The 26,346-nt window shown below is 35.2% G+C and overlaps 1 protein-coding gene across 3 annotated transcripts in view; it reads right to left on the reverse strand.

Moving 5' to 3' along the window:
* Positions 1-1,147: 1,147 nt before the first annotated feature.
* Positions 1,148-26,346, reverse strand: part of KYNU (kynureninase) — a 173,966-nt gene continuing 148,767 nt past the window's right edge. For 2 of the 3 annotated variants that reach the window (XM_011988709.1, XM_011988710.1), the window contains 4 exons: positions 14,050-14,102; positions 10,752-10,837; positions 2,821-3,051; positions 1,148-1,417 (listed from right to left, as the gene is read on the reverse strand). In XM_011988709.1, the coding sequence (XP_011844099.1) occupies positions 1,292-1,417; positions 2,821-3,051; positions 10,752-10,837; positions 14,050-14,102 (496 nt within the window). In that variant the 3' untranslated portion in view covers positions 1,148-1,291. Of the gene's footprint in view, positions 1,418-2,820; positions 3,052-5,584; positions 5,666-10,751; positions 10,838-14,049; positions 14,103-26,346 lie in introns of all 3 variants that reach the window. The other variant, XM_011988708.1, reaches the window with a different exon arrangement.

The raw sequence follows: 26,346 nt of genomic DNA on the forward strand, positions 1-26,346 counted from the left end.
TTATTTCATTCAGATTTGTGTAATCGGGGGCAATAATTATGTCACTCTTTCTTGTTGGCTATGTATACATATCTACACTATTTTGTCAACTTATAAATAATGATTGTGGCATCAACAATTGAAAACTAGGTAAGTCCAACAGGGCTGAGTGTCACTTTAGGTTTTTCAAAGTGGGTGAGAAAGGTCCATAGATTTGAGACAAAAAGGTCAAGAGATGGAGTACGTATTTCTTACACCTCTAATCCTCAAAAAGATCTTGGGGTTATTCATTTATTATGGAAACATAGTAATATAATATCTAAGCCCTTATATTAGGGGAAGTTCCCATTTATAAAGTAAGATATTATGATAACATTAAAGAAAGAAACATTCTTAAAAAGTGTGAATTAGGGCTCATGAGTGGGTGAGGAAATCAATATAATGAGTTTCCACCATTTCTTATAATGAGATAAAATAGAATAGTACATATTAGAGCACAGGCAAATAAGTGTAAACACTTTTATTTTTGTTATTTAGACTATTTTATCAAATAGAAGATGGTACCTATTTATTTGAGAGGCATGCTAATTTCATAGATGGTAATAAGAAAGATGGCCAACGGTGACTGTAAGAAACTTGACTGAAAATTGAAAGATGGGTCCTCTTTCAAAGATGTTAAAATATGACAAAAGTATCTTAGAATCAATAATATATGGCGTATATTCACAGAAATACTTGTTTCTGGTATTATAGATAGGCAGGAGCAATGTGGATTGTGCCCAAAATATATTTGAAAGCCACTACCCCAGGAAATGTATTTCCTTTTCCCTAGATTGGAATTGGATGTGACATTTTAAAATCATATGTGTGTATGTATGTGTGTGTGTATATATATATATATCAGACTACAATGCTTCAAAGAAACTCCTTGGTAAATTGAAACTAAAGTAATATTTCCAAAATTGACACAATAATTGCACATACATTATGAAGTTGTCAGTTCAATCACAAATTAAACCAACATAAAATATGTCAATGACCATGAAATGTGACAGCTTATTGAGACTGTATAGATAATACTTGAACCAACACAGTGTCAGTCCCCCAAACACCAAGCACCTAGGCAGCCCTGTGGACTCCTCAGTGCCACAGACCTTAAAAAATTACATCAGATTTTCTGTAAGGTATATTATTTATTGTTAGTTACATGTGGTCAATGGTGACATATTTTCAATAATTAAAAATTGAATAATACTGAAATAACCACAGCAGCTTTCAGTATAATTTGCTTAAGTTGTTCTAGAAAACACCGCTAATTTGTTGTTTCTGCAGAGTCAAGTATAGAAGTGAGCAGATTGGTAAATTTATAAACATCATGGAAAGAATTATAGAGAGGAACTGGAGCCACTCGAATGCCATTTGGATTCCGCTTGTCACACTGTGGGGGAAAAATAAAGCCACAATAATGTTAGCGTTATTCATACATTGAAAATGTACATTCAAGATAAACTTATGTAAAGCACCTTCATAATGATTTCCCTAAAAATTAATATATAAGCAAAATTTTTTACTTTAAGTAAAACATGGTATTTTTATGTTTTATGAAACTTTTCTCTTGATAATAATTTAAGAAATAAGAATGGATTGGTGCATGAATAGCCAAGACAAATTCCTGAAATCTATTCAGCAGCTATCTTCCTTAAGCATTTAATAGATCATACATACAGTTTTTCATTTTTTTTTTTCCTGTGGGGACCCCATGGAAGGACTGGAACTCGGGTGAATTTAAGTGAATGAAAACCTCATTGGGGTCTGGAGAGTTTTAGTAAATTATCCTTCAAGTTATTTTCTAATCTGTGATCTCACAAATAAGAAGTGAGCTACATTGTAGGTCCTGAAGTAGCACCAGATAATTGGACATGCCTGGAGATTGCTACGGTTAACTTTAGAAAACACCTGCTACAGGCTAGACAATATAGTATATAGTTTATGCGTGCTGTCCCATTTCAATCCAATCACGACTCTTGGAGGTAATTATTTTTATACCCCAAATACAGATGAAAAAATCAAGCCAATAGATCCTAATGAACTTTCCTCAGAGGACAGAGCTTGACAAGGGCAGAGTCTGATCTAGAATCTTGATCTTCTGACTTGTGCCTTCAGCATCTGGGGGTAACATCTCCTACAGGTTTGGAGGTAAGCATGAGCCAAGCAGTGCCTTAATTACATAATCATTGGAAGTAGATACATTATCTTTTTTTCCCTGAAATGACTCAGTTCACATTTATTGGTTCTCTTCAAGAGACCTTCAAGAAGGTCATATAGGCTGAAGGGTTAAAAAAAATTATTCCTTGCAATGTTACCACTCCTGGGAAGTGTATATATATCTTTTTTGACTGAAGTGACAAAGTTGAAAGTAACTTAATTTGATCAAGCAACTAAATAAGACTTTCTTTTTTTACCCTTCAATAAATTGGTATGATCTTTAATTCCATTCTTTCAATAAATGAATTATAGTACAAACTAGAGAAAACAATGTCCTGACTGAGTATGATGAAATAATAATTTTTTTCTGCCCAAACTGTTATGAAAAGAATGAGTAAGTTACAAAAAACTATTCCTATAACCCAAGTTTGTGGTATCTTCTTTTTTATCAGAAATGACAGATCTCTATGCCTTTCAGTTAGCACAGTGCTGAGGGCTTAGTTGGCACTTAATTTATCCTTAATTGACTGACTGATGTGAAATAACATGCAACAATGAATAAACCAAACAATCCAAATTTTATCGCTAACATGCAGCCCACAGACAAAATCTGCTAGCAAAGCAAGACATACTTACAACCACTCCTCTTTTTTCCAGTTCTTGGAAAACATCTTTGTTTGGAACAGAAAATGTTATTGTTAGCTGGCACCCCCGCTCCTCTATATGAGATGGAGTAATTATGTTCACAATTGGTTTCTCGGTTGCTGCTTTATCTTTGCCATAGTTATGCTTGATCAGGTATTCCAGATAGCCAGTTAGCAAAATAGATTTTTTCCGCAATGCCTTCATTGTCGCTTGCTTAAAGATCTGTGGAATGAGAAACAATCAGATTAAAGTGTCTTATTGATTTACAAAGAAGCAAAAATTAAGAGTAAATCATGCATAAAAAGGAAATGCCCATGTTTGACCTTTCCAATAAATATCTCCTTTTAATCTCCTTTTACATAATCTTTTTTTTTTTTTTTTTGTAAAATCATGCCCTCCTTTAAATGCTTTGCTATTAAACACTGGAGGTAAAATTTCCATGACAGAAAAATTGTGCAAATGTCACTTAAATAAAACTTGCAAAGGAAGAAAACGTAAGTTAATACTTGTACCTGTGGCAGGCCAGGTCTCACTAACGCAGGCCTCCATTACAACTGTGTCAGTACTGACAGAATGGTTAAGTTAAATATTAAAAACGAAAAACGCCCATGCCCTTATACAAGGCTGGGATGTAACAAAAGCCCACCAAGGGTTTTGCCTAGGCCTTCCCTGGGCCTGAAAGCATGACAAAATAACGAAGGAATTCTTAATGGGATTCATTTAGGATTAAAGAAGCTTTTACTGTGGGTGTGAAGAAACTCCCCAGGCCTCCGCAAACAAGTTTATTGAAGGTCTAAAGGAACTCCTCAAACCTCAGTGAGGTAGCAGGAGACAAGATAAAGGTAATCACTCCAGCACCTGGACCCATTTAGATTAAGTAAATTTACTGAGGCTGCAGAGGAAGGTCTTCAGGGCTCAGACCTTAGTTATAGATTAAAAGAAGTTCATCACTTATGTCTTTAGATGAATGCACACTTACACAGACATATAACTTAGAAGGTATATAAGCTCTGGAAAACTTCGTAATTTGGAGTTGGTCTGGTGACAATTTCCAGGCCTTCTCCCTGTAACCAGTTACAGAAATAAAAACTCTCTTTCTCCCCTGTTCATCTGCATCTTGTTATTGGGCCACAAGAAATAATAGCCCAACCCTCAGTTTGGTCTGGGAACATACCTTCAAATTATTTTAAATTAACTTAGTATAATCAAGTAAAACATACCTTAAAAAATGGATTTAAATATCATACAATGTAAGCTTTTCCCCAAAACCACTTTTTGAAATCATAATCAAGAAGACTTTTCCAACTTTTATGTAAAGTTTGTTTATCCCCAAAAAAGTGCAATATGATCTAAACATGTGCAAATGTGGAAATCAGTGTTCTGGTAATATTTATAACTGCTTTACTGACTCCTAAATTTCTTCCAGTTTAACAATAAGAAAACAAGCAGTTAAATAATAATGCTAAGTCTTCTCAGAGAGGAAAGCAAATAATATTAGATAATGCATTTATTTTTACTGAAGCATTTGGGCTTGCTTTCTCTCATTTTCCCCCCTCTAAACTCTAGCACTGGTGTGAAAATACTGCCATTTGCTGCCTGAGATGTCTTATATTAAGATGAGTGACAAGGGCACACAATAACTGGTGTTGGAATATTAGGGGTCAGAACAGATGTGCTTTTCTGGCTTATCTCTTAAGGTCAAGTAGAGTGTAAAAATATATCCTACGTATAAGAACTGAATGAACTGCAAACAGAGCGTGATGCACTGGCCTGCCACTTAATGTTCCTTTTTTGTGTCATGAGCAAAGATATCAAGAGCAAAGATAGGGTCATTTGGTGATATTGAGACTTTATCAAGTCTGTGAAAACAGTTATTCCTGTATGTACACGTGGCATGTGCAGGCAGGCACTCGAATAAAACTCAAACCATTCAGCCATAGATTTCCTGGAACTATAGTGTATGGCGGCTATGGATTGGCTGAAGGAGAGGATGGGAACTGTACTGAAGGTAAATGATATCTAAGCAAGAGAGGAAAAACAGGACAGAATGGGGCCTGTCTGTCTCCTCCACCACACCTCCCAGACAATGTCTGACGCCTGCAGAGACAGCTCAAGCAGAGGCTGATATCTTGGTTTCATAAGCCCTCGAGATCTGGAGTACAAATAATAGTGCTCCAAGACTCAGCTGACCCAGGTTACACAGAATTTGGTAGGAGGCATCTCTTCATTTTCTTGGGCAAAGCAAAATGTAGGTAGACTTGGCATAATGAGGACTCAAGGGAACACTGCCAAGTTTTGGGTCAAGGGCCAAGAATCAAAATTATCCCAGAGGAGCAGGGACAGGCAAGGCCTAGGCCACAGCTGGTTTGGCTGTGAAGTTTGGAATAAAAAACTATGTGAGGAATCTTTCCAAGATTCTGTCTGGAGCTTAATAATATTCTAAGAAATTCTAAATAATAAATAAATCTAGGAAATTTTGTGGTTATGCTATGGGTGCCCTAATATGTACATGGGGGCAATCAATATGTGAAGTATCACATTTAATGATAGTTCATTTGTATGCATAGGTTAGTAAAACTTTGAGAAATATTACTTGAATTTAGTTTTTAAAGGGGCTTAGGGAATGTTGCTCTTGCAGCTTTCTCTTGATAACTAGAAACCAAATTTTTTGGTATGACAAATAACTTCCATCTTAATATACAGTGGAATGTTGTCACTTTTTAATAATCAAATAACTTTTAAATATAAAACTTACTTTCGCCATCACAACCACAATAAGGGCAATTGCATTCCGAGGCACTTTTAAATTCAATCTCACACAGGGTAAAAGTCTATTCTGAGCCTCACATAAAAATATTGAGAGAGAATAATAGGGAAGTAGCATAAATATTCTATTTTCTTTTTTGCTTCTCATAAATTTTATGCTTTCAAAATTGAGAAAGAATAATTTTTTTAATTAAAAAAATGAAAAGTGTGGTTTGAAAAATATTCAACTTAAAAGATAATACTTGGCAGAGTTTCAACTACTTGTTTTTTTTTTCTTACTGACAAAATGAACATGAAGCTAGAAAAGCTAGGTAAGTATAAACAGGAAAAATAAGTTTGGTGTGATGTTTTGAATTGTCATATTTTTCTCTTAGATTCTTAAAACTGGCTCCCTAGGAACTTTGAAAGGAAACATATAGTACATTTCTTTGTTGAGTCTTCTGACTCGCCATGTATTTTAACTGAATGCTCTAATTTCATATTTTGAAGCTATTTATTTCATTATGAATTCAGAATACTGAAAGGGCCTAAATATTGTCTACCTATTGCTACATATAAATATGAACTTTCAAATATAATATATGTATTGTTTAAATTTAAGTATTTTGAAAATCGAGATTTCCTAAATAATCTTTTTTTTTTTGAGACAGAGTCTCGCTCTGTTGCCCAGGCTGGAGTGCAGTGGCCGGATCTCAGCTCACTGCAAGCTCCGCCTCCCAGGTTCATGCCATTCTCCTGCCTCAGCCTCCCCAGTAGCTGGGACTACAGGCACCCGCCACCTCACCCGGCTAGTTTTTTGTATTTTTTAGTACAGACGGGGTTTCACCGTGTTAGCCAGGATGGTCTCAATCTCCTGACCTCGTGATCCACCCGTCTTGGCTTCCCAAAGTGCTGGGATTACAGGCTTGAGCCACCGCGCAGGGCCTCCCTAAATAATCTTGTCCAAACATCTTACTTTAAACAATAAGGCAAATACATCCAAAGGGAGTTGTTGTCTGCGTGAGGTCACACTTTGCGTCCATTCAGGGAGAGAGTACTTGCCTCCAGCTTCCTGGCCTCAGGTTTCATCCCTTGATCCACAATATTTTAAGAATTATTGTATAAATGATTCGGATCCAAAAATATAAACAAAAGGACAGTTTGAAACTGATTACAACGTGCTGTTTTTAATATCAATCAACCATATACACATGTATTTTTTTAAAAAGCCATATTAATATCTTTTTAAAAAGTCATTGCATTAAAAATCTAAGGTCTTATTTATATATAATTGATTCTTAGGTATAGAATCTCTCCTCCAGTTCGTATTTGACTGTGTTGAATATTTCTTAAAAGTAAAGTAGAGACAACAAAGAAGCAGTTTGATTCATGCATTTACTTGTTTCATTTATTGAAACTTCAACCACCTATGGAATAAACTGGTTTAAAAAGATAAGGTGGCTGAGTGCAGTGGTTCATGTCTGTCATCCCAACTGCTTAGTAGTGTAAAAAGTAAAGTAGAGGTTCCTCTTCGAAGACTTTCCTTCCCATCTAATTAGGAATAAAGAGTAACTTCTCTTAGAAGCAAAATTTATTCAAAGACCTGTGCTCACATTCTTAAATACCTGCTCGCCGTAATAAATAAATCAATATACTTTAGTTCTTAGCTCCCACAATTTAGCCTAAATATTTGCCCTGGCATGCTCATACCAGTCCAAGCAAGCATTAGGTCACAGCCTGTTCCTCTTCCTTATTTAAAAGTGTTTGTACCTTTCTTAGCATTCCACAAGTTACGTCCTCCTTCATTTGTTCCCCTCTACCTTTACCTCTTTTAAAAAGTTCTAAGTTACTAGCCAATCAGGACAAATACAGAATGTGAGGTCCTGTTCCAGCCAGTGGCAACCAGACACAGCAGTAGGGTGGACACGTGAGGTTATAAAGGACCCTGTCTCCTTTGTTTGGTGTACTATTGTGGCAAACCTGCTGGCGAGTGTACCCTTTCTGCAGGAAGTAAAAATGGCCTTACTAAATAAATTAAATTTACGTTCAAGTGCTATTTCTTTATGGCACCGAAAAACAAACATTTCAAACAGGAGACTGAGGCAGGAGAATCGCTTGAGGCCGGGAGTTCCAGATTAACATGGACATAGGAGATTCCAGATTAACATGAACAACATAGCCAGACTTCATCTCTAAAAAAATTTAAAAACAAGCTGAGTACAGTGGCATGCCCTGTAGTCCTAGCTACTCAGGAGGCCGAGGTGGAGGATCACTTGAGGCCAGTAGCTGGAGATCAGCCTAGGCAACATGACGAAATCCTGTCTCTACAAAAAATACGAAAATTAGCTGGGCATGGTGGTGCACTCATTGTACTCCCAGCTGCTGTGGAAGCTGAGGTTGGAAGATCAACTGAGTCCAGGAGGCGGAGGTTGCAGTGAGCTGAGATCCCATCACTGCACTCTAGGGGTGACAGAGGGGGACCTTGTCTCAAAAATAAAGAAATAAAATAAATAAATAATAATCAGCCAAGTGTAGTGGCGCAGACCTATAGTCCCAGTACTCGGGAGGCAGAGGCAGGAGGATCACTTGAACCCTAGGAGTTTGAGGCCATGGTAAGCTATGATCATACCATTGCACTTCAGTCTGAATGACAGAGCTAGACCTCATCTCTACATATAAATAATAAAACTTAAAGAAAGGTATTAATAGAAACATAGTTAATTCACTGATGCTTACTCACATGAGAAGCCCATAAATGTCTAGAAAAATAGGACATTTTAACAGTTAGATACAGAAAGGGAAACAATTCAATGCATTAGTTTGTAATTCAAAAATTTTGCAATTTACAGTAAGAAATAATTTTGAAAAACACTTTTACCAACATAAGACTTGATTAACTCAAGATAATTTTGGTTAGAACATAGTCTCGGCAGTGAAATGAGCAGAAAGAGGCTCAATGGAAATATGTAAGTGATTAGAAGATCCAGAGAAGTGCATATCATTCTTCTTGTGGTTTTAGGGTTTTAAGTTTAGATATTGACTGGGTAAACATAGTGAGACTTTGTCTCTACAAAACTACAAAAATTAGCCCGGTGTAGTGGTGCACACCTGTAGTCCCAGCTACTCAGGAGACTGAGGTTTAAGTTTAGATATTAGAAAGAAAAAATAAATCAGTTGTCAGATTATAACTGAAAATAAAAACTTTATCTAGATGACTCTAATACAGTGTAGTAGGAAAACAGTGGCAGGAAAAATAGGAATGTGCTTCTTTTCCCACAGCAGAAGGGTGAATACTACTAGAAGAAACAGTCCACTGCAGAAGGTGTGCCAAAGTGAGGGCATCCAAAAGGAAATTTCCAGGTGTGTCTGAGAAGTTATTTGCAAAGATATGGTCCATCAGAGGAAATTACTTTAGGTACAAGCTCTTCCTAAGGTATGTCCTTGTGTTTCTGATATTGTCACACATCTTCTCCCTGATATAAACTTGCAAGGAATGCAGAAACTTTGTTTTGTTTTAAAATGTTTAAATAAAATATTTGTCTAAATGGATATTATAAAAACAACTCAAATATCATTATCTGATTTACTAAGCAGATTTTTACTCAAAAAAACTTTCCAAAATATGTATCACCAGATGAAAAATCTCGTTATTATGTCTGTTTTCCAAGTTAAAGAAAAATTCTGCCATGAAGTGAAAACAACACAAGCTCCATCTAGTGGTTAAACTGAGGAGGTGCGCTTTAAATTGAGATGGAATGAAATGAGGTGATGATCACTATCCAGTGGTGAAATTTAATAAAAACAGAGGAACTTGATGCTGCCATCCAGTGGCCAGAATGAGAAACTGCTATAAGTATTCACAGAATTATGCAATTTTAGATTAGAAGGAATTTTGAATCTTCATCCTGTCCAACTCATTTGATGCTGAAATCCTCTATAAGTTTTTGCTAAAAAATCAAAAACTACATGATTTTTGAAGGAGACAGGAAAAAATTTCAAATCCTTGTTTGAATAGTTCTATGTAAAACCACTGTTAGAAATATATATACGCATTTAACTAAAATATATTTTAAATATATGTATACAAAATATATATTTACTTTATATATTTACATTATTATGAATTCTATACTATATAACCCATATATTTTTTCTTGACTGCATTTAGTCTACTACTAAATAATAGTATCTAAGGAATCACAATTTCATTTTCTTGTTATGTATATTTATCATTTCAGGGTGAGACTAAATTTACCTAAATAAAAATATAAATTAATTTAAAGGAAAATATTGAGTCAGTGATAGTTGAGACTATAAATGGATATAATGGCGTAGAAGTCCCAATTTAAAAAAAAATCATTAAACCACCATACTTCATGAGGCAACCTTTTTTAATCTTCGGTTTACTCTGATTATTCTTTTTTTTTTCCTTCAAGTAAGTCTTTCCTAGCTTTGTCACACGGTACTTGGTCAGTTCATTAACCTATAATGAACTAGAAAAGTATAATCCCCAGTAATCACATCAGGCACACTCTCAATAAATTTATGTTGAACAAGTGAATTTATGAAGAACTAAATATTGCATGCTTATTTAGTATACAGAGAGACCAAGAGAAAGTTAAGAAAGTTTTTCATGGTTAAAAAGATACTAAGTGGAGTAAAAAATGTATCTCCCCAAAAGAATTCTATTTAATATTTACTATGTGCCAACAATGTGCCAAGCATTGTGCTGGGGGCTGGTGACATGAATGAAGGGAGACTGTCACCACTCCCGGCTAATTTCTGTAGCTTTTATAGAGACGAGATCTCACTATGTTACCCAGGCTGGTCTCAAACTCCTGTGGTCAATTGATCCATCTGCCTTGCCTCCCAAAGTGCTGGGATTACAGGCGTGAGTCTTCGTGCCAGGCCCTGCTTTTTTAAAACACAGTTTTATGAAAACATAGCCACAATCTTTCATTTATGTATCACCTACGGCTGCTTTACCACTGCAATGATGGAACTGAGTATTTGCCACATCATCACTGTCCTAAAGGGGAATGATGCCTTCTGTCCCTTGTTCATGCACAGTGTACATGTATCATCTTGCTGTGTAGCAGAGAAAGTACTACAAATTGTCACAATCAGATCAAGAAAAAAGGCAAAGATGTGGGAAGGTTGAAACATACATCACTTACCTCTAAACTAGCATGTAAGGAACAGACCAACAAAATGGGAGGATTTGAAATTCGGAATCCACAGACCCCAGGGATTAACTGCAGTTCTGAGAAATTAATATCATGTCATTATCATAGAAGGTAACTTGAAAAGTGTCCATAAAGATACTAAAGTACTGGAGAGTAAAAGAGCAAAATGTAAACTTTTACTCCTGGGTAGAATTCCTGAGATATTTAAGATCAACTCCATGGAACTGAAATATCGACGTTATTTCCCCTTTACCAGCAGTTCCTGCCTCCCTTGTCCCCACCTTCTTAGCAGAACACCAGAAATCTTAGACCCAAGGTAAAAATGACCTCTTCTGGAAGTTTTTCTGGACCCCATTCTCTGCCTTCCTATTCCCAAGCCAGGATTCCTTGTTCTGCTCAACTGTTGCTATTCTATTATGAAACCATGTCAATGAGAGAGAGCATCAGCTTTTAGTGGCATGTAATTGTACTGTCGCCCAAAGGCAGAAAAATGAATGAAATGACCTATGAAGGTGACTTTTAGCTCTAGGATTGTTAGGTCAAGTGGTTTATCTTACAACACACAGACAGAGACACACATGCACACACACATACAACAGAGGGGGCTTTAAAAAAAAGATCTAAGTATAATATATAAAAAAGGTAAATTAATAACAGATGCTCTACTAATTAGAATTAAGCAGACTGAACTGCAGCAAGTTAAATTCAATAGGGTTAAGATAGCTAGTCAGAGATAACACTATGACTGACTAAAAGAATGTTAAAATATGGTGACTTTTTATATAGTCATCAAATCCAGGAGTAAGCAAACTATGGTGATATGGTTTGGCTCTGTGTTCCCACCCAAATCTCATCTTGAACTGTAATCCCCATAAGTGGAGGGAGGGACCTGATGAGAGATGATTGGATCATGGGGGCGGTTTCCCCCATGCTGTTCTCATGATAGTGAAGGAGTTCTCACAAGATCTGATGGTTTTAAAAACAGCAGTTTTTAATGCCCTCTCTCTCTCTCTCACCTGCCACCACCTCCGATGAGCCTTGCTTTACCTTCGCCTTCTGACGTGATTGTAAGTTTCCTGAGGCTTCCCCAGCCATGTGAAACTGTGAGTCAATTAAAATTCTTTCCTTTTCAAATTACCCAGTCTCAGGTGGTATCTTTATAGCAGTGTGAAAAGACTAATATATATGGTCATATGGCCTGTGAGCCAAATTTGACCCACTAGTATTGTTTTTGTTTTTGAGACAGAGTATCACTCTGTCACCCAGGCTGGAGTACAGTGGCTCAATCATGGCTCACTGCAGCCTCGACCTCCCTGGGCTCAGGTGATCTTCCCACCTCAGGCTCCCAAGTAGCTGGGACTACAGATGCATGCCACCACTCCTGGCTAATTTCTGTAGTTTTTATAGAGACGAGGTCTCGCTATGTCACCCAAGCTGGTCTCAAACTCCTGTGGTCAATCGATCCATCTGCCTTGCCTCCCAAAGTGCTGGGATTACAGGCGTGAGTCTTCGTGCCAGGCCCTGCTTTTTTAGAATACAGTTTTATGAAAACATAGCCAAAATCTTTCATTTGTGTATCACCTACGGCTGCTTTACCACCACAATGACAGAACTGAGTATTCGCCACAGAGACTGTACAGCCCAGAAAGCTTAAAATATGTCCTATCTGGTCCTTCACAGAAAAAGTTTGCTACCCCTGATCAAATTCAATTCTTTTATTTCCAAATAAGAAAACCCATCTCAAAGAATTTAAATAACTGGTATAATAACAGATCTCATTATTTTAGCAGCCAAGGTAAAATACAGGTAACCTGACTTGATTGGAATATCCCATCTTGCAATTTGGTTGCTACAAATTTGAATACCAAGGGTCCCTGACTTAACGATGGTTTGACTTAAAATTGCTCAATTCTACAGTGATACAAAAGTGGTACACCTTCAGTAGAAGCCATACTTCGAGTACCCATACACCCATTCTGTTTTTCACTTTTAGTAAAGTATTCAATAAATCATATAATATACTGAATGTTTTATTATAAAATAGGATTTGTGTTAGATGGTTTTGCCCAACTCTAGGCTGTGTAAGTGTTTTGAATGTGTTTTAAGGTAGGCTAGGCTAAGCCATGATGTTCTATAGATTAGGTGTATTACATGCATTTTTTACTTAAGATATTTTCAGCTTATGATGGGCTTATCAGGAAATAACCCCACTGTAAGTCAAAGAGCACCTATATATACAAAATATTATCTCAGGCCAGCCTAGGCAACATAGTAAGACCTCATCTCCACTAAATCATCATCATCATCATCATCATCATCATCATCATCATCATCATCCGGTCACAGTGGTGCACACCTCTAGTCCCAGCTACTTAGGAGGCTAAGGTGAGAAGATTGCTTGAGCCAGGGATATCAAGGCTGAACTGAGCTTGACTGCAACATTGTACTCCCACCTAGTTGACAGAGCAAGACCCTGTTCCAAAAACAAAAAAATAAAATCAATAAAAAATGGAAACAAATTTAAAATGGTATCTCAGGGTTTAAAGCAATCTGAAGGATCAAGTTTATGTTGAACTCTCAAAGCACTTATGATCTTTCCACGTCCCATGTGATTGAGAAATAGGGGCACACAGGAAAAAGAAGCTCTGCATGGTAGAATTTCACTTCTATCTGCTAGGGTTAACTGCTCACAGGAATTGCTATACTCTTTGGTACATGGCAAAAGCCACAAAAGGAAAATATTTAGGAAAAAAGAGGAGGGAAAATGAGTATTGATTACGGTACTGCTATGTCCTACTTGGCTTATTGTTTTGAACTTGACTAACCCTAAAACCAAATCTTTAAATAGGTTTTATTATTCACATTAGATAAGTGGAAAGAAACAACAATGACACAAGATGATGTAACTTGTGCAGGGTCAAAAAACTATTAAGCAGCAAAGTGTGATTAACACCCAAGTCTTTCTGGATCTGACTCCAAGCCCCAAATTTCCTCCTATCCTCCATGTCCCATGTTTCAGGCACTCTATATTGGCCAAGCCACATGACCCTTACCTTGGACTTCATTCTCTTTTACCTCCCTACTAAGGGATAGACTCAAAATCATGCTAAAACCTATAAACTCTTAGTCTTACACTCCGGAAATGTCATTTCTTATTTGAGAATTCTCAGTGACATTTTTTGAAGCACACTCTCCATGGGGCATATACATTACACATAACACAAAGACAAATGAACATTGAAATAAAGTTAAAATACAATGACTTATTAGGTAAAATTAATATACTTACTGTTATCCATCTTAAATCTGGTGCTGAGTTCATGACCAAACCATCCCACTAATCTAAAATATAAATAAAAACATTAGTTTTTTGGGGGGTTTTTTTGCATGAAGTCTTGCTCTGTTGCCTAGGCTGGAGTGCAGTGGCATGATCTCAGCTCACTGCAACCTCTGCCTCTTGGGTTCAAGTGACTCTTGTGCCTTAGCATCTCAAGTAGCTGAGACTACAGGCATGCACCACCATTCCCAGATAGTTTTTGTCTTTTTAGTAAGATAGGGTTTCACCATGTTGGCCAGGCTGGTCTTGAATTCCTGGGCTCCAGTGATTCATCAGCCTTGGCCTCCCAAAGTGCTGAGATTACAGGTATGAGCCACTGTGACTGGACATGATATTTTGATCTATAAAAATAGACACTACTAATTTAGAAATCTGGGGCCTACATTATAAAGCCATTTGTAATATAAGTAATCAAATACTTCAGTAGATAAAATGCTATATACTATCATATGGTAATTAATATTTATAATGTAAAGAATGAGGATAAAAATCTATCCATCTCTATTATTATTTTATTTTTGTGTGAAATACCAACTTGAGAGTTATAGTTAATGACATTTTTTATTTAAAATAAAATGAACAAAAATATTAAGCAGTTTTTTATTTTAAAATTAAGCTAAAAGCTCAAAAAGGCCAAACAATTAATACAATATTTTCACAATAGAATCTCTAAAGAGAAATGTACCCAAAAAACCCATATAATTGTTGAAAGTTTTAAAAATACTTTTAAAAGAAATAGGTTGCCTTCCTATTGTTTTTGTTTTGTTTTGTTTTTGTTTTTTAGACAGAGTTTCACTCTTGTTGCTCAGGCTGGAGTGCAATGGCGTGATCTTGGCCCACCGCAACCTCCGCCTTCCAGGTTCAAGTAATTATTCTGCCTCAGTCTCTCAAGTAGCTGGAATTGCAGGCACGTGCCACCACGCCCAGCTAACTTTTTTGTATTTTTAGTAGAGATGGGGTTTCACCATGTTGGTCAGACTGGTCTTGAACTCCCGACCTCAAGTGATTGGCCCGCCTGGGCCTCCCAAAGTGCTGGGATTACAGGCATGAGCCACCGCGCCCGGCCTCACACCTGTAGTCCCAGCACTTTGGGAGGCCAAGGTGGGTGGATCACGAGGTCAGGAGTTCGAGACGAGCCTGACCAACGTGGTGAAACCCCGTCTCTACTAAAAATACAAAAGTTAGACAGGCATGGTGGTACACACCTGTAGTCCCAGCTAAACAGGAGGCTGAGGCAGGAGAATTGGTTGCAGTGAGCTGAGAAGGTGCCACTGCACTCTGGCCTGGATGACAGAGTGAGACTCCATGTCAAAAAAAAAAAAGAATGTAAAATAAGCCAGACATAAAATACAAAATATATAGGAAAAATCAAATATGTGTGTGTATATATTAGATGAAAAAGACTACAAAGCAATTTAGAGAAAAATATTAAAAAATTAGAAAGAGAAATATCATGTTGCTTCTAATCAATTATCCCTAAATAATATTTTAGTTTTAGTAATGTCAAAATAAAAATTCCAAGGCACTATTTTTTGGGACATGACAAAATGTTTTAAAATTTATGTAGAATATATGGGTGAACACAGTAAATTTTGAAATAGAAAACATAGCGAGGAATATGCTATATTATCTTGTAATAGTGTATGTTTTATATAATATAGCATATTATAAAGTGCAGTACATGAGACTAATTCTAGTAAAAGAAACATTAGTGAGACAAATGAGATATGATAGTAAATACAGAAACAGTCCTCAGATCATGTCACAATTATCACCTCTTAATTATGACATCTCCAAAATGCAAAAATGAAAAAATTGTATTTACATACTCATGATTTTCAAAACAGAAAGTTCTAAGTATAAAACAGAAGAAAATTCAAAGGAACATACCAACAGATTTATAAACATTTAAAATTCTGTATTAAAAAGACAGACAAAATTGCAAGGCAAACCAGATGGGGAAGAGGAGTGATATCTGTCCCATATGAAAGAGTTTTCACTAAGAGTTTTTACACAGAAAAAGGACAATGTACCAAGAGCAACCCAGCCACAGAGCACGGACAGGCAGTTTATAAAGGAGAAATGTCTGTGCCCCATGAATTCAGGAAAAGGAAACAAAACAAACAAAAACATCTCAATCTCACTAATGTTCACACTATAAAGATGAGACCATATTTTATATATCAAATCTGCAAAATGATTTAAAATTATGCTTATTTTCATTAAAGATTCAAAGAAAAGGAAATCAGCCACTTGTTGAATAATGATAATAAATAAGTAATAAAATCTTTCTAGAGGACAATTTAAGAAGATATATGGGAAATACGCATTGTTTTCTGTCCCAGAAATTTTACTCCTTCCAATTTATCTAAATTGGATTACACTATTTGGATTACACTATTTGAAGTACACCAAGATTTGTGTACTAGTGATAAGGAACAGTGGGCAGAGAAAATCTAGGCAGAAAAGAGTGGGTCCCCAGGAATTCCCACCCTGAAGCTGAAAAACCTGAAACCATAGCCCAAAGGGAGAACTTCTATCCCTATTTTCCCGCTGAAATGTTGCCTTTTCCTAAACTACCCATGGCCCCACCCCGCCCCATCCTGTGCCTGTATAAACCCAAGACTCCGTCAGTAGACAGGATACAGCTAGGCATAGAAGTGGCTTGACTTCAGGGGGACAGCTTGACAGCGTAACTTCGAGAAGAATGTGGCGTCACACTGGCCCTTTGCTCTAGCTGGTGGAAGGCAGCTGCCTCGTGTGAAAAGGCAGAGGCCCCACTGGGCTATTAACACTTACGCCGCCTGGGGCAGCAGAGCTAAAAGAGCACAGTAACATGGCCTCTGGGGCTTTGAGAGTCGCAGGCACCCCCGCTTGGACTCTGCTGTGGGGCCTGCATGGAGTTCACTCCTGCCGGTTCTAAAGCGTGGGACCAGTTCCTACACCGGCTCACCTGTGCGCTCCCTCCCACGAAGGGGGGAACGCTGCAGGTCCGAGTGCGTGGAGCTGGATCCTACCAGCACCGAAGTGGCCAGCCGATTCCAGCACTCATTCATTCCGGCTCCCGTACTCGTTCGCTCGTGCACTCTCTCCCGCGAGGAGTTGAGAGCAGCGAGCGGGCTGAGTAAACGAGGCATCCCTGTCACGAGTTCCGAGAACGGGTCAGGGAAATATCCTGCTTCATTAGGACAATTAACACAATACAATTTTCAGTGTCAAAACCACCTGAATATCTTGTAATGGAGAACTGATAGAAACAAATTACACCATTGCATGTGAAGGGATACTCTGCAACCATTATAAAAATCCTATTTAAAAGAATATATATATATATACACAAAAAGATTAAAATGGAGATCACAATATTTTGAGTGTGATTCTAGTTTTAAAACAATAACATGTATGTATGTATATTTAACTATGGCCAAAATGTTAAATATTTTAATTTATGCTTTATTCCTATCTATATTTTCCAGATTTTTCTTAAAGAGCACATATTGTTGTTGCATCAATGAAAGGTTCTAATTATCATTTTAACTCCTCTTTATTAGTCCAAATTTATTTTAATTTCAAAAATATTTTATGTATTTTGCATATAGTTTTATAGAATTAATTAGCAGAGTCTGATTAATTATGCAAAATGATTAATTTTTAAAAATCTAGCACTTAAAAATATACAGTTCTCATTAACTTATTAAAATTCATAGTGTACCAGCCGAGGCATACCTTTGAAACCTTACTTCTAATATTTATTCTCTCATTCAAGTAATTCATTATGAGAACCTAATGATCCTCTCTTTTTGTCCCCAATGGTTCTTCTGCCTATAATGATGACATTGGGTGGAATCTGCATAGGAGGAACTGAAAAAAATCAGAAAAGAGTGGTAAAAGCTCAAGTGATGGAATATCTACTGAAGTTCCAGTTTAAAAAAAAAATTATCTAAAATAAAGACAAGGTGCCCAATTTGAATTTCAAAAGCTACACCCTTGATACAATTAAGGGTATAGAATACAAGAGAGCAGGGCCATTTTTAGAGCTGCGGTTATATTATGTATCCTGCAGAAAAAGGAGGCACATCCATAGAAAGAATCAACAGGACCCCTAAGAGATGGAAGTAGTGAGCAAATGAAAAATCTGAAGGGCTACTGTACCCTTTCTCTCCTAGCCTCCTTCTTAGGTACCTTCCCCAAATTGCTAATCCAGGAAAATTCAACATATTCAGTGATGAACAATGAAAAAAGAACTGGGTATTAGCAGTAACACAAAGATTTTCCACGAAAAATGGGAGAAATCTACAAAAAGTGAAAAATATGCAGCAGGAAAAGACTGCCTAAAAGTGGACGAGAAATGTAATGAAAATGAGTACATAAAGAGAACAACAGAAGCATAATGAAATAATATTCCATGTGCTTGGAAAAAGCCAAGTAAAAATGTAGGAATAGGATTAACATATCTTAACAATAGGAGGGATGAAAATGAGCATGCAGAAATCAGGAAAGAATTAGAAAACAAAAATAAAACACATAAAAGAAAGAAAAAAAGATTTGAAAAACTGCAAGAAAGGCAGGATATTGTGGAAAAACTAGCAAGGGACAAAAGATAGTTGTGAGAAAAAATTGCAAACAAAGAGATACATTTTAAATAGTTTAGAGATAAAATGACAAATTTAGTAAACAGATAAATATGTTCCATCATAATCAGAATGAGTTTCCAAAGAAGGAAAGCATGAGAAGAAATTTTTTAGTTATGATTCAAGATAACTTTGAGGAAATAAAAATGATTTGAATCTACATTGAAAAAATGCAACATCCTCTGAGTTAGCTGGGAGGAATTAACTCAGAATGGTCAATTTTGGTTACTGCCTATTAAAATTTTTGGATTTTAAGGATAGAGAAAAAACTGAAGTTCCACTCAAAAAAGGGTTAAATGAGAATAAAGAAAGAAATGTCAGATTGGCTTCAAATGTATCAAATGCAACCATTCAATGACAGAGACTAATATAGAAATACCTGTATAATACTCAGAGGAAAAAAAAAACCATGATACATGAATGCTATGTTTGACTAAGTCAAATTGGATAAGTTTTACTGATATTGATCAATATCATATATCTATCATCTATATATGATATATATCTATATATGATATATATATATCTATATATGATATATCATATGATATATATCATATATAGATGATAGATATATGATATTGATCAATATCATACATAAATATATTGATATTTTTCCTATTAATTCTTCATTACCTGAAAAAGAACTTAGGTCAGCCAAGAGATGACTGGTGAAACTATAACAAAATGACATATTATGACTATTGAATGCATTTAATTATAGGAATGAGACTAAACAAATGTGGAGATTAAGGTAATAGTAAATAGGAAATGACATGTGAAAGTGTAAAAATAAATAACTAAACAAATAGGGGAGTTAACGAAGTTTTACTTACTATCCATAATTTAAACATGATAGATCAGGTAAAACAAGTATAATCAAATCTAAGAATACAAAGTGAATATCAAGAAAGTTAAAATTATTGACAAAAGTATCCTTCTTATCATTTTTTTTGGTCTGAATTCCACCTTGTCATATATAAAGATTTCATCTTACTTTATTTTCCAATTTCTATACTTTTGCTCCTTTTATTCTATTTTTTCTGAGTTATTTATTTTAATTGAGCCTCTGCTTTGTAGTACAGTCTGATGACTTTATCTTTCAATATGTGAATTAAATCTATTGATATTTATTACTTTGACAAATATGTCTGGTCTTAATTCAATGTCATTTAATGTCATATTTTCTATTTCTAAAGCTTTTTTAAAAAGTCTTTCAACATGAGATGATTTGCTTTTTTACCCATTATTTTTTATTTAGTACTTTGAGATTTAAGGTTTTAATTTAAATTTTTCTTTTCCTTTATTCTACTAGTTCTCTTCCGTGAACAATTATAGATTTAGCAGCTTTCCTCTTCCTTCTACCTAATTTGTTATCACTTGATAGTTTTGTCAATAATTTGAAAAATTCACAATAAAGATAAAACATTTATGAATTGCTGTTCATAACATAATGCCACACCAACACTCATAAAGCAAACATTACAGAGACTATAAGGCGAGAGAAATATCCTGTGGCAGAAGTTTTATTAACCTCTCTAAGTCCATGACAGATCAAGTGGACAAATATATCAATTAAGACGGTAAATCTAACATAAATGTTTAATGCAGTGACTTGAAATAAAGATTATAGCTTTCAAAAGAAATGCTCATAAAATGTTGACTATAACTACACAAAATATTTAATATCTCCAAAATATATATATTGCTGACCATAGTATCTGCGTATAATCCAATAAGACTAAACATCAATTAAAAAACTCAGAAAATGGAAAGACTCAATTACCTGGCAAGTTTAAAGTAAATTTATCTGAAATTACTTTTAGGATAAAGAGAAATACAAGCTGAATTGGTAAAATTTCCTTTATAAGAATGATTTTTAAAAGCTCCAGATCAAGACTTTTGGGAAATTGCCAAAACAGTGCAGAGAGAACAATTCATAGCTTTAAACTGTAGATCAATTTAAAAATTAGAAAGAAAGTAGATAAATCAATAATAAGACTAAAAAGTGTCATGAAAGTACACGATACGGATCTAAAATAAAGAGCGGTATGCAATTAACAAAGAAAAAAGCTGAAATTAATAGTTAGAAAACATAAAATGACAGTTACATCAATACATAAATCAAGTTTGTTGTGGTGAGGGAGAGGAATACCAATTAATCAAGAAAACACAAGAAGGTATAGCTATGAAAAGAAAAACATATGCAGAAGGATATTCACAAAATAGGGAAAATAAGCACATTCTAGGAGAGGCATTGCTTAAATTAATTTACAAATTTAGATTAAATGAATAATTTTCTGGGAGAATATTACTTATTCAACCTAATCCCAGAAAGGAACAAAAATGGAAACTAATAGATTTTAATAGGAGAAATAGAGAAAAAGCTTAAACATCTGAAACTCACAAAAGAAGGTAATCTCATGGGGAAATTCTATCAATACTTTTTAGTAGATAATTCCAATGCTATTTAAACTAGCTCAGTGCATAGAAAACAAAAACCAAATAAAAAAAGAGGCATGGGAGATATTATCATTTTTTGTGATGACATTGTAATATTAATATTAAACTAGGTTAGGATTGCATACACAAAATATTCAGTCTTAAAAAATTAATACAAACATCATAAAATACTGCCAATGGATTCTAACAGCATATTAAATAATAACATATTATGAACAGTAGGGTTCACATAGAGCAAAAATGGGTCTATACTAGCAAATTTATTAATATACAATTCATTTTATTAATAAAGCTAAAGGAAAAACAAGAAGATTATCTCCTTAAACCCTGTAAAGACATTTACAACATTCTTATTCTTAAATTTTAAAAAAACTAAAGAAAACAATGGTGGAAAGATACTTAATGTAATGAAATACAGCAATCCCAGCCTGAAAGTCAAACTCAGATTTAGCAACACCATAGTTACTTTCATTAATACCAAGATTTGGCAGATATAAAAATAGGAAAGAAGATGCAAATTATTACTATCATACTTTCAAGTTACATAATTTTTTACTTGATATGAATATTTGGATACATTAGTATGGTAGTCTGGTGGAAAATTAATATAAGAAACAAATATCTGAAATCTAAAATTGCAACAAATTTATACATTACCAAAAAAAGTTCAAGACCTACATTCCTGAACGACAAAAATACTTGAATAATATTTAATATCAAGAAAATGTTAATTATCCTTAAATTGATGCACAAATTTAATATGATTTCAAGTGACAAAATGTGGATATGTGTCCCTGCCCAAATCTCATATTGAAATGTAATTCCCAATGTCGAAGATGGGGCCTGGTGGAAGTTGATTGGATCATGGGGATGGATTTCTCATAAATGGTTTAGCACCATCCCTCTTGGTACTGTCCTTGCAATCGTGTGTGAGTTCTGGTCAAACGATTTCTGGTCGTTTAAAAGTGTGTAGCATCTCATTCCTTGCTCTCTCTTGGCCTGCCATGTGAGGTGCCTGCCCCCCATTTGCCTCCTGCCATGATTGTAAGTTTCCCAAGACCTCTACAAAAGCCGAGCAGATTCCAGCACCATGCTTCCTGTACAGCCTGCAGAACCATGAGCCAATTAAACCTCTTTTCTTTGTAAATTACCCAGTATCAAGTATTTCTTTATAGCAATGTGAGAAAGGCCTATACATCAGTAAAAATAGGTTTTTATTTAGGAAGCAGAAAAGCTTATTCTAATGTCATTTGGGAAAACAAATAATATTAAGAAATCTCTAAAAAACAAGAACAATGAAGTGAAGTATTTCAATAAGATATTAAATGTTGTGAAACTCCAAAATGAAAACAATGTGGTAATTCATTACGAAATCAGTTAATATATAACTCATTATACTAATAAAGCTAGAGAAACTCAGGATCAATTCTGTAGACCAACAAATCAGAAGAGAAAGTCCTATCAAGCAACAACATATTTTTAAAAATTCCTCTGTAGCTCATATTACAAAGAGTTAATCTTTCTAGTACAAGAGTATATAGAGATCAATAAGGCAAAAATAAAAATCTAAGAAAAATGACCAAAGAATATGAATAGACCATTTACAGAAAAGAAAAACAAATAGTTCTTAACAGTTAAAAAGAAAATCTCTCCAATTACTATTAATATCAATACAAAATAAAACTACATTGCGATACCATTGTTCACCTCTCAGATTGGCAAAAATGCAAAAATCTGATTATGTACTCTATTGGTGTGACTGTGGGTAAAGGCTAACTCCCATGTATTACTTAGGGAGTATAATGTGATGCACCTCTGTGAAAATAAATGAGCAATAGCTACCAAAGTTATAAAGACAAACACCATTGACCTAGGAAATTCACTTCTGGAAATTTAATCTCCAGAAGTATTTAAATAAGTATGAAGTAAATTATGTTTAATTATAATTAAGTGCATCTGTTTAGTAATAGTCCAAGATCGAAAGGAACCTACAAATTGTCTACACAGAAAACCAACAAAGAAATGTCAAAGTTAAACTATAGTCTACCAAATGAACCTAACAGATACAGAATATTTCATTCAACTGCTTTAGCAGACACATTTTTCTCATCAGCACCTAGAACACTCTCCAGGATAGACCATATGTTAGGCCACAAAATAACTCTCAACAACTTTTAAAATGTTGCAATCATATCAAGTATCTTTTCTGATCATAAGGGAGTAAAACTAGAAATGAGTTACAAAAGGAACTTTGGAAACTGTACAAATACATGGAAATTAAGCAACATGCTCCTGAACAACTGAGTCAATGAAGAAAGTAAGAAGGAAATTTAAAAATTTTTTGAAAGAAATGAAAATTGAAACATAACATACCAGAACCTATGGGATACAGCAAAATCAGTACAAGAGGAAAGTTTATGGCAATAAATGCCTACATCCAAAAAGTAGAAAGATTTCAAATAAAAATCCTAATGATGCACCTCAAGGAACTAGAAAAGCAAGAACAAACCAAACCCAAAATTAGTAGAAGGAAGGAAAGAATAAAGATCAGAATAGAAATAAATAAAATTGAGAACAAAACAAATATAAAAGATCAGCAAAACTAAATGCTGTGGTTTTTTTTTTTAAGGATAAACGAAATTGGCAAACCTTTAGCCAGACTAAGAAAAAAGAAGACCTAAATAAATAAAAACACAAACTAAAAAGGGAACATTACAACTGATACCACAGAAATATAAAGGATAATTACAGACTAATATGAACAGCTATCTGCAACAAATTGAAAAACCTAGAAGAAATTAATAAATTCCTGGACGCACATGACCTACCAGGGTTGAACTACGAAGAAACAGTAAGAAGATTGAAGCAATAATAAAAAGTCTCCCATTAAAGAAAATCCACAGATGTGATGGATTCACTAATAAATTCTACCAAACACTTCAAGAAGAACTAATACCAATTCTTCTCAAACTATCTCAAAAATTTAAGAGGAGGGAATACTTTCAAACTCATTCCATGAGGCCAGCATTACCCTGATACCGATAGTAGACAAGGACACAGCAAGAGAAAAAGAAAACTACTGGGCAATATCCCTGATGAACACAGTTGCTAAAATCCTTAACAAAACACTAGAAACCCAATTCAAACAACACATTAAAAAGATTATTCACCATGATTAAGAGGCATTCATCCCAGGGATGCAAGGATGTTGCATCCAACATCCTTGAACCATCAACACACACAAACCAGTAAATGTCATAATCACATGAGCACAGTCTAGGACAAAAACCCTACGATCATTGCAATAGGTGCTAAAAAGGTACTTAATAAAATTCAACATACCTTCATAATAAATATTTTCAACAAATTGGTTATAGAAGCAATACACCCCAATAACATAAAGGCCATAGATGACAAACCCACAGCTTATATCAAATTGAACAGGGAAAAATTGAAAGCCTTTTTTCTAAGATTAAAACAAGACAAGGATGCCCACTTTAACAACTGCTGTTGAACATATACTGAAAGTCTTAGACAGAGCAATCAAGCAAGAGAAATAAATAAAAATCATTCAGACAGGAAAAGAAGTTAAATTATCTCTCTTAACTGATGATGTGCTTCTATACCTAGAACACCCTAAAGAATCTGCCAAAAGGGCCCTGAAACTGATAAACAACTTCAGTAAAGTTTCAGGCCACAAAATCAATGTAAAAAAAATCAGTAGCACTTCTATTCATCGATAACAATCAAGTTGAGAACAAAATCAATAATACAATCTCATTTATAGTACCTGAAAAAATAAATAAATAAAATACCTAGGAATACATCTAACCAAGGAGGTGAATGATCTTTACAAGGAGAACTACAAAACTCTACCAAAAGAAATCAGAGATGACACAAATGGAAAAACATTCCTTGCTCATGGACAGGAAGAATCAATATTGCTAAAATGGCTATATTGTTCAAAGCAATTTACAGATTCAACACTATTCCTATACCAAGCTACCAACATTATGTTTTCACAGAACTAGAAAAAACTATGCTAAAATATATATAGAACCAAAAAAGAGCCCAAATAGACAAAGCAATCCTAAGCAGAAATAACAAAGTTGGTGGCATCACATTACTTGACTTCAAAGTATACTCTAAGGCTACAGTAATCAAAATGGCATGGTACTGCTACAAAAACAGACACAGGGACCAAAGGGACAGGACAGAAAATCCAGAAATAAAGCTGCACAATAACAGTCATCTGATCTTTGACCAAGTTGATAAAACAAGCAATCGTAAAAAGACTCTCTATTCAATAAATGGTGGTGGGATAACTGGCTGTCAATATGCAGAAGAATAAAACTAGACGCCTACCTTTTACCACATAGAAAAATTAACTCAAGATGGATTAAAAGCTTAAATGTAAGACCTAAACCTATAAAAGTCTTAGAAGAAAACCTAGGAAATACCATTCTGGATATCAGCTTTGGCAAAGAATTTATGACTGAGTCCTCAAAAGCGATCGTGACAAAAACAAAAATAGACAAGTGAGACCTAATTAAACCAAAGAGCTTCTTCACTGCAAAAGAAACTATCCACAGAGTAAATAGACAACCTACAGAATGGGAGAAAATATTTACAAACTATGTATCTGACAAAGTTCTAATATCCAGAATCTATAGGGAACTTAAACAATTGAACAAGCAAAAAACAATCCCATTAAAATATGGGCAAAAGACATGAACAGATGCTTCTCAAAAGAAGACATACAATTGGTCAACAAACATATGAAAAATGCTCAGTATCACTCAGAAAGATGCAAATCAATCCCACAATGATATACCATCTTACACCAGCCAGGATGGCTACTACGAAAAGGTCAAAAAAAAACGGCTGGGCATGATGGCTTATGCCTGTAATCCCAGCACTTTGGGAGGCTAAGGCAGGTGGATCACCTGACGTCAAGAGTTTGAAACCAGCCTGGCCAACATGGTGAAACCATGTCTCTACTAAAACTACAAAATTAGCTGAGCGTGGTGGTGCATGCCTGTAATCCCAGCTACTAGGGAGGCTGAGGCAGGAGAATCGCTTGAACCCAGGAGGAGGAGATTGCAGGGAGCTGAGATCACACCATTGCACTCCACCCTTGGCAACAAGAGCGAAA

This window comes from Mandrillus leucophaeus, unplaced genomic scaffold, assembly GCF_000951045.1.
Source record: "Mandrillus leucophaeus isolate KB7577 unplaced genomic scaffold, Mleu.le_1.0 Scaffold336, whole genome shotgun sequence".
Lineage (NCBI taxonomy): Eukaryota > Metazoa > Chordata > Mammalia > Primates > Cercopithecidae > Mandrillus > Mandrillus leucophaeus.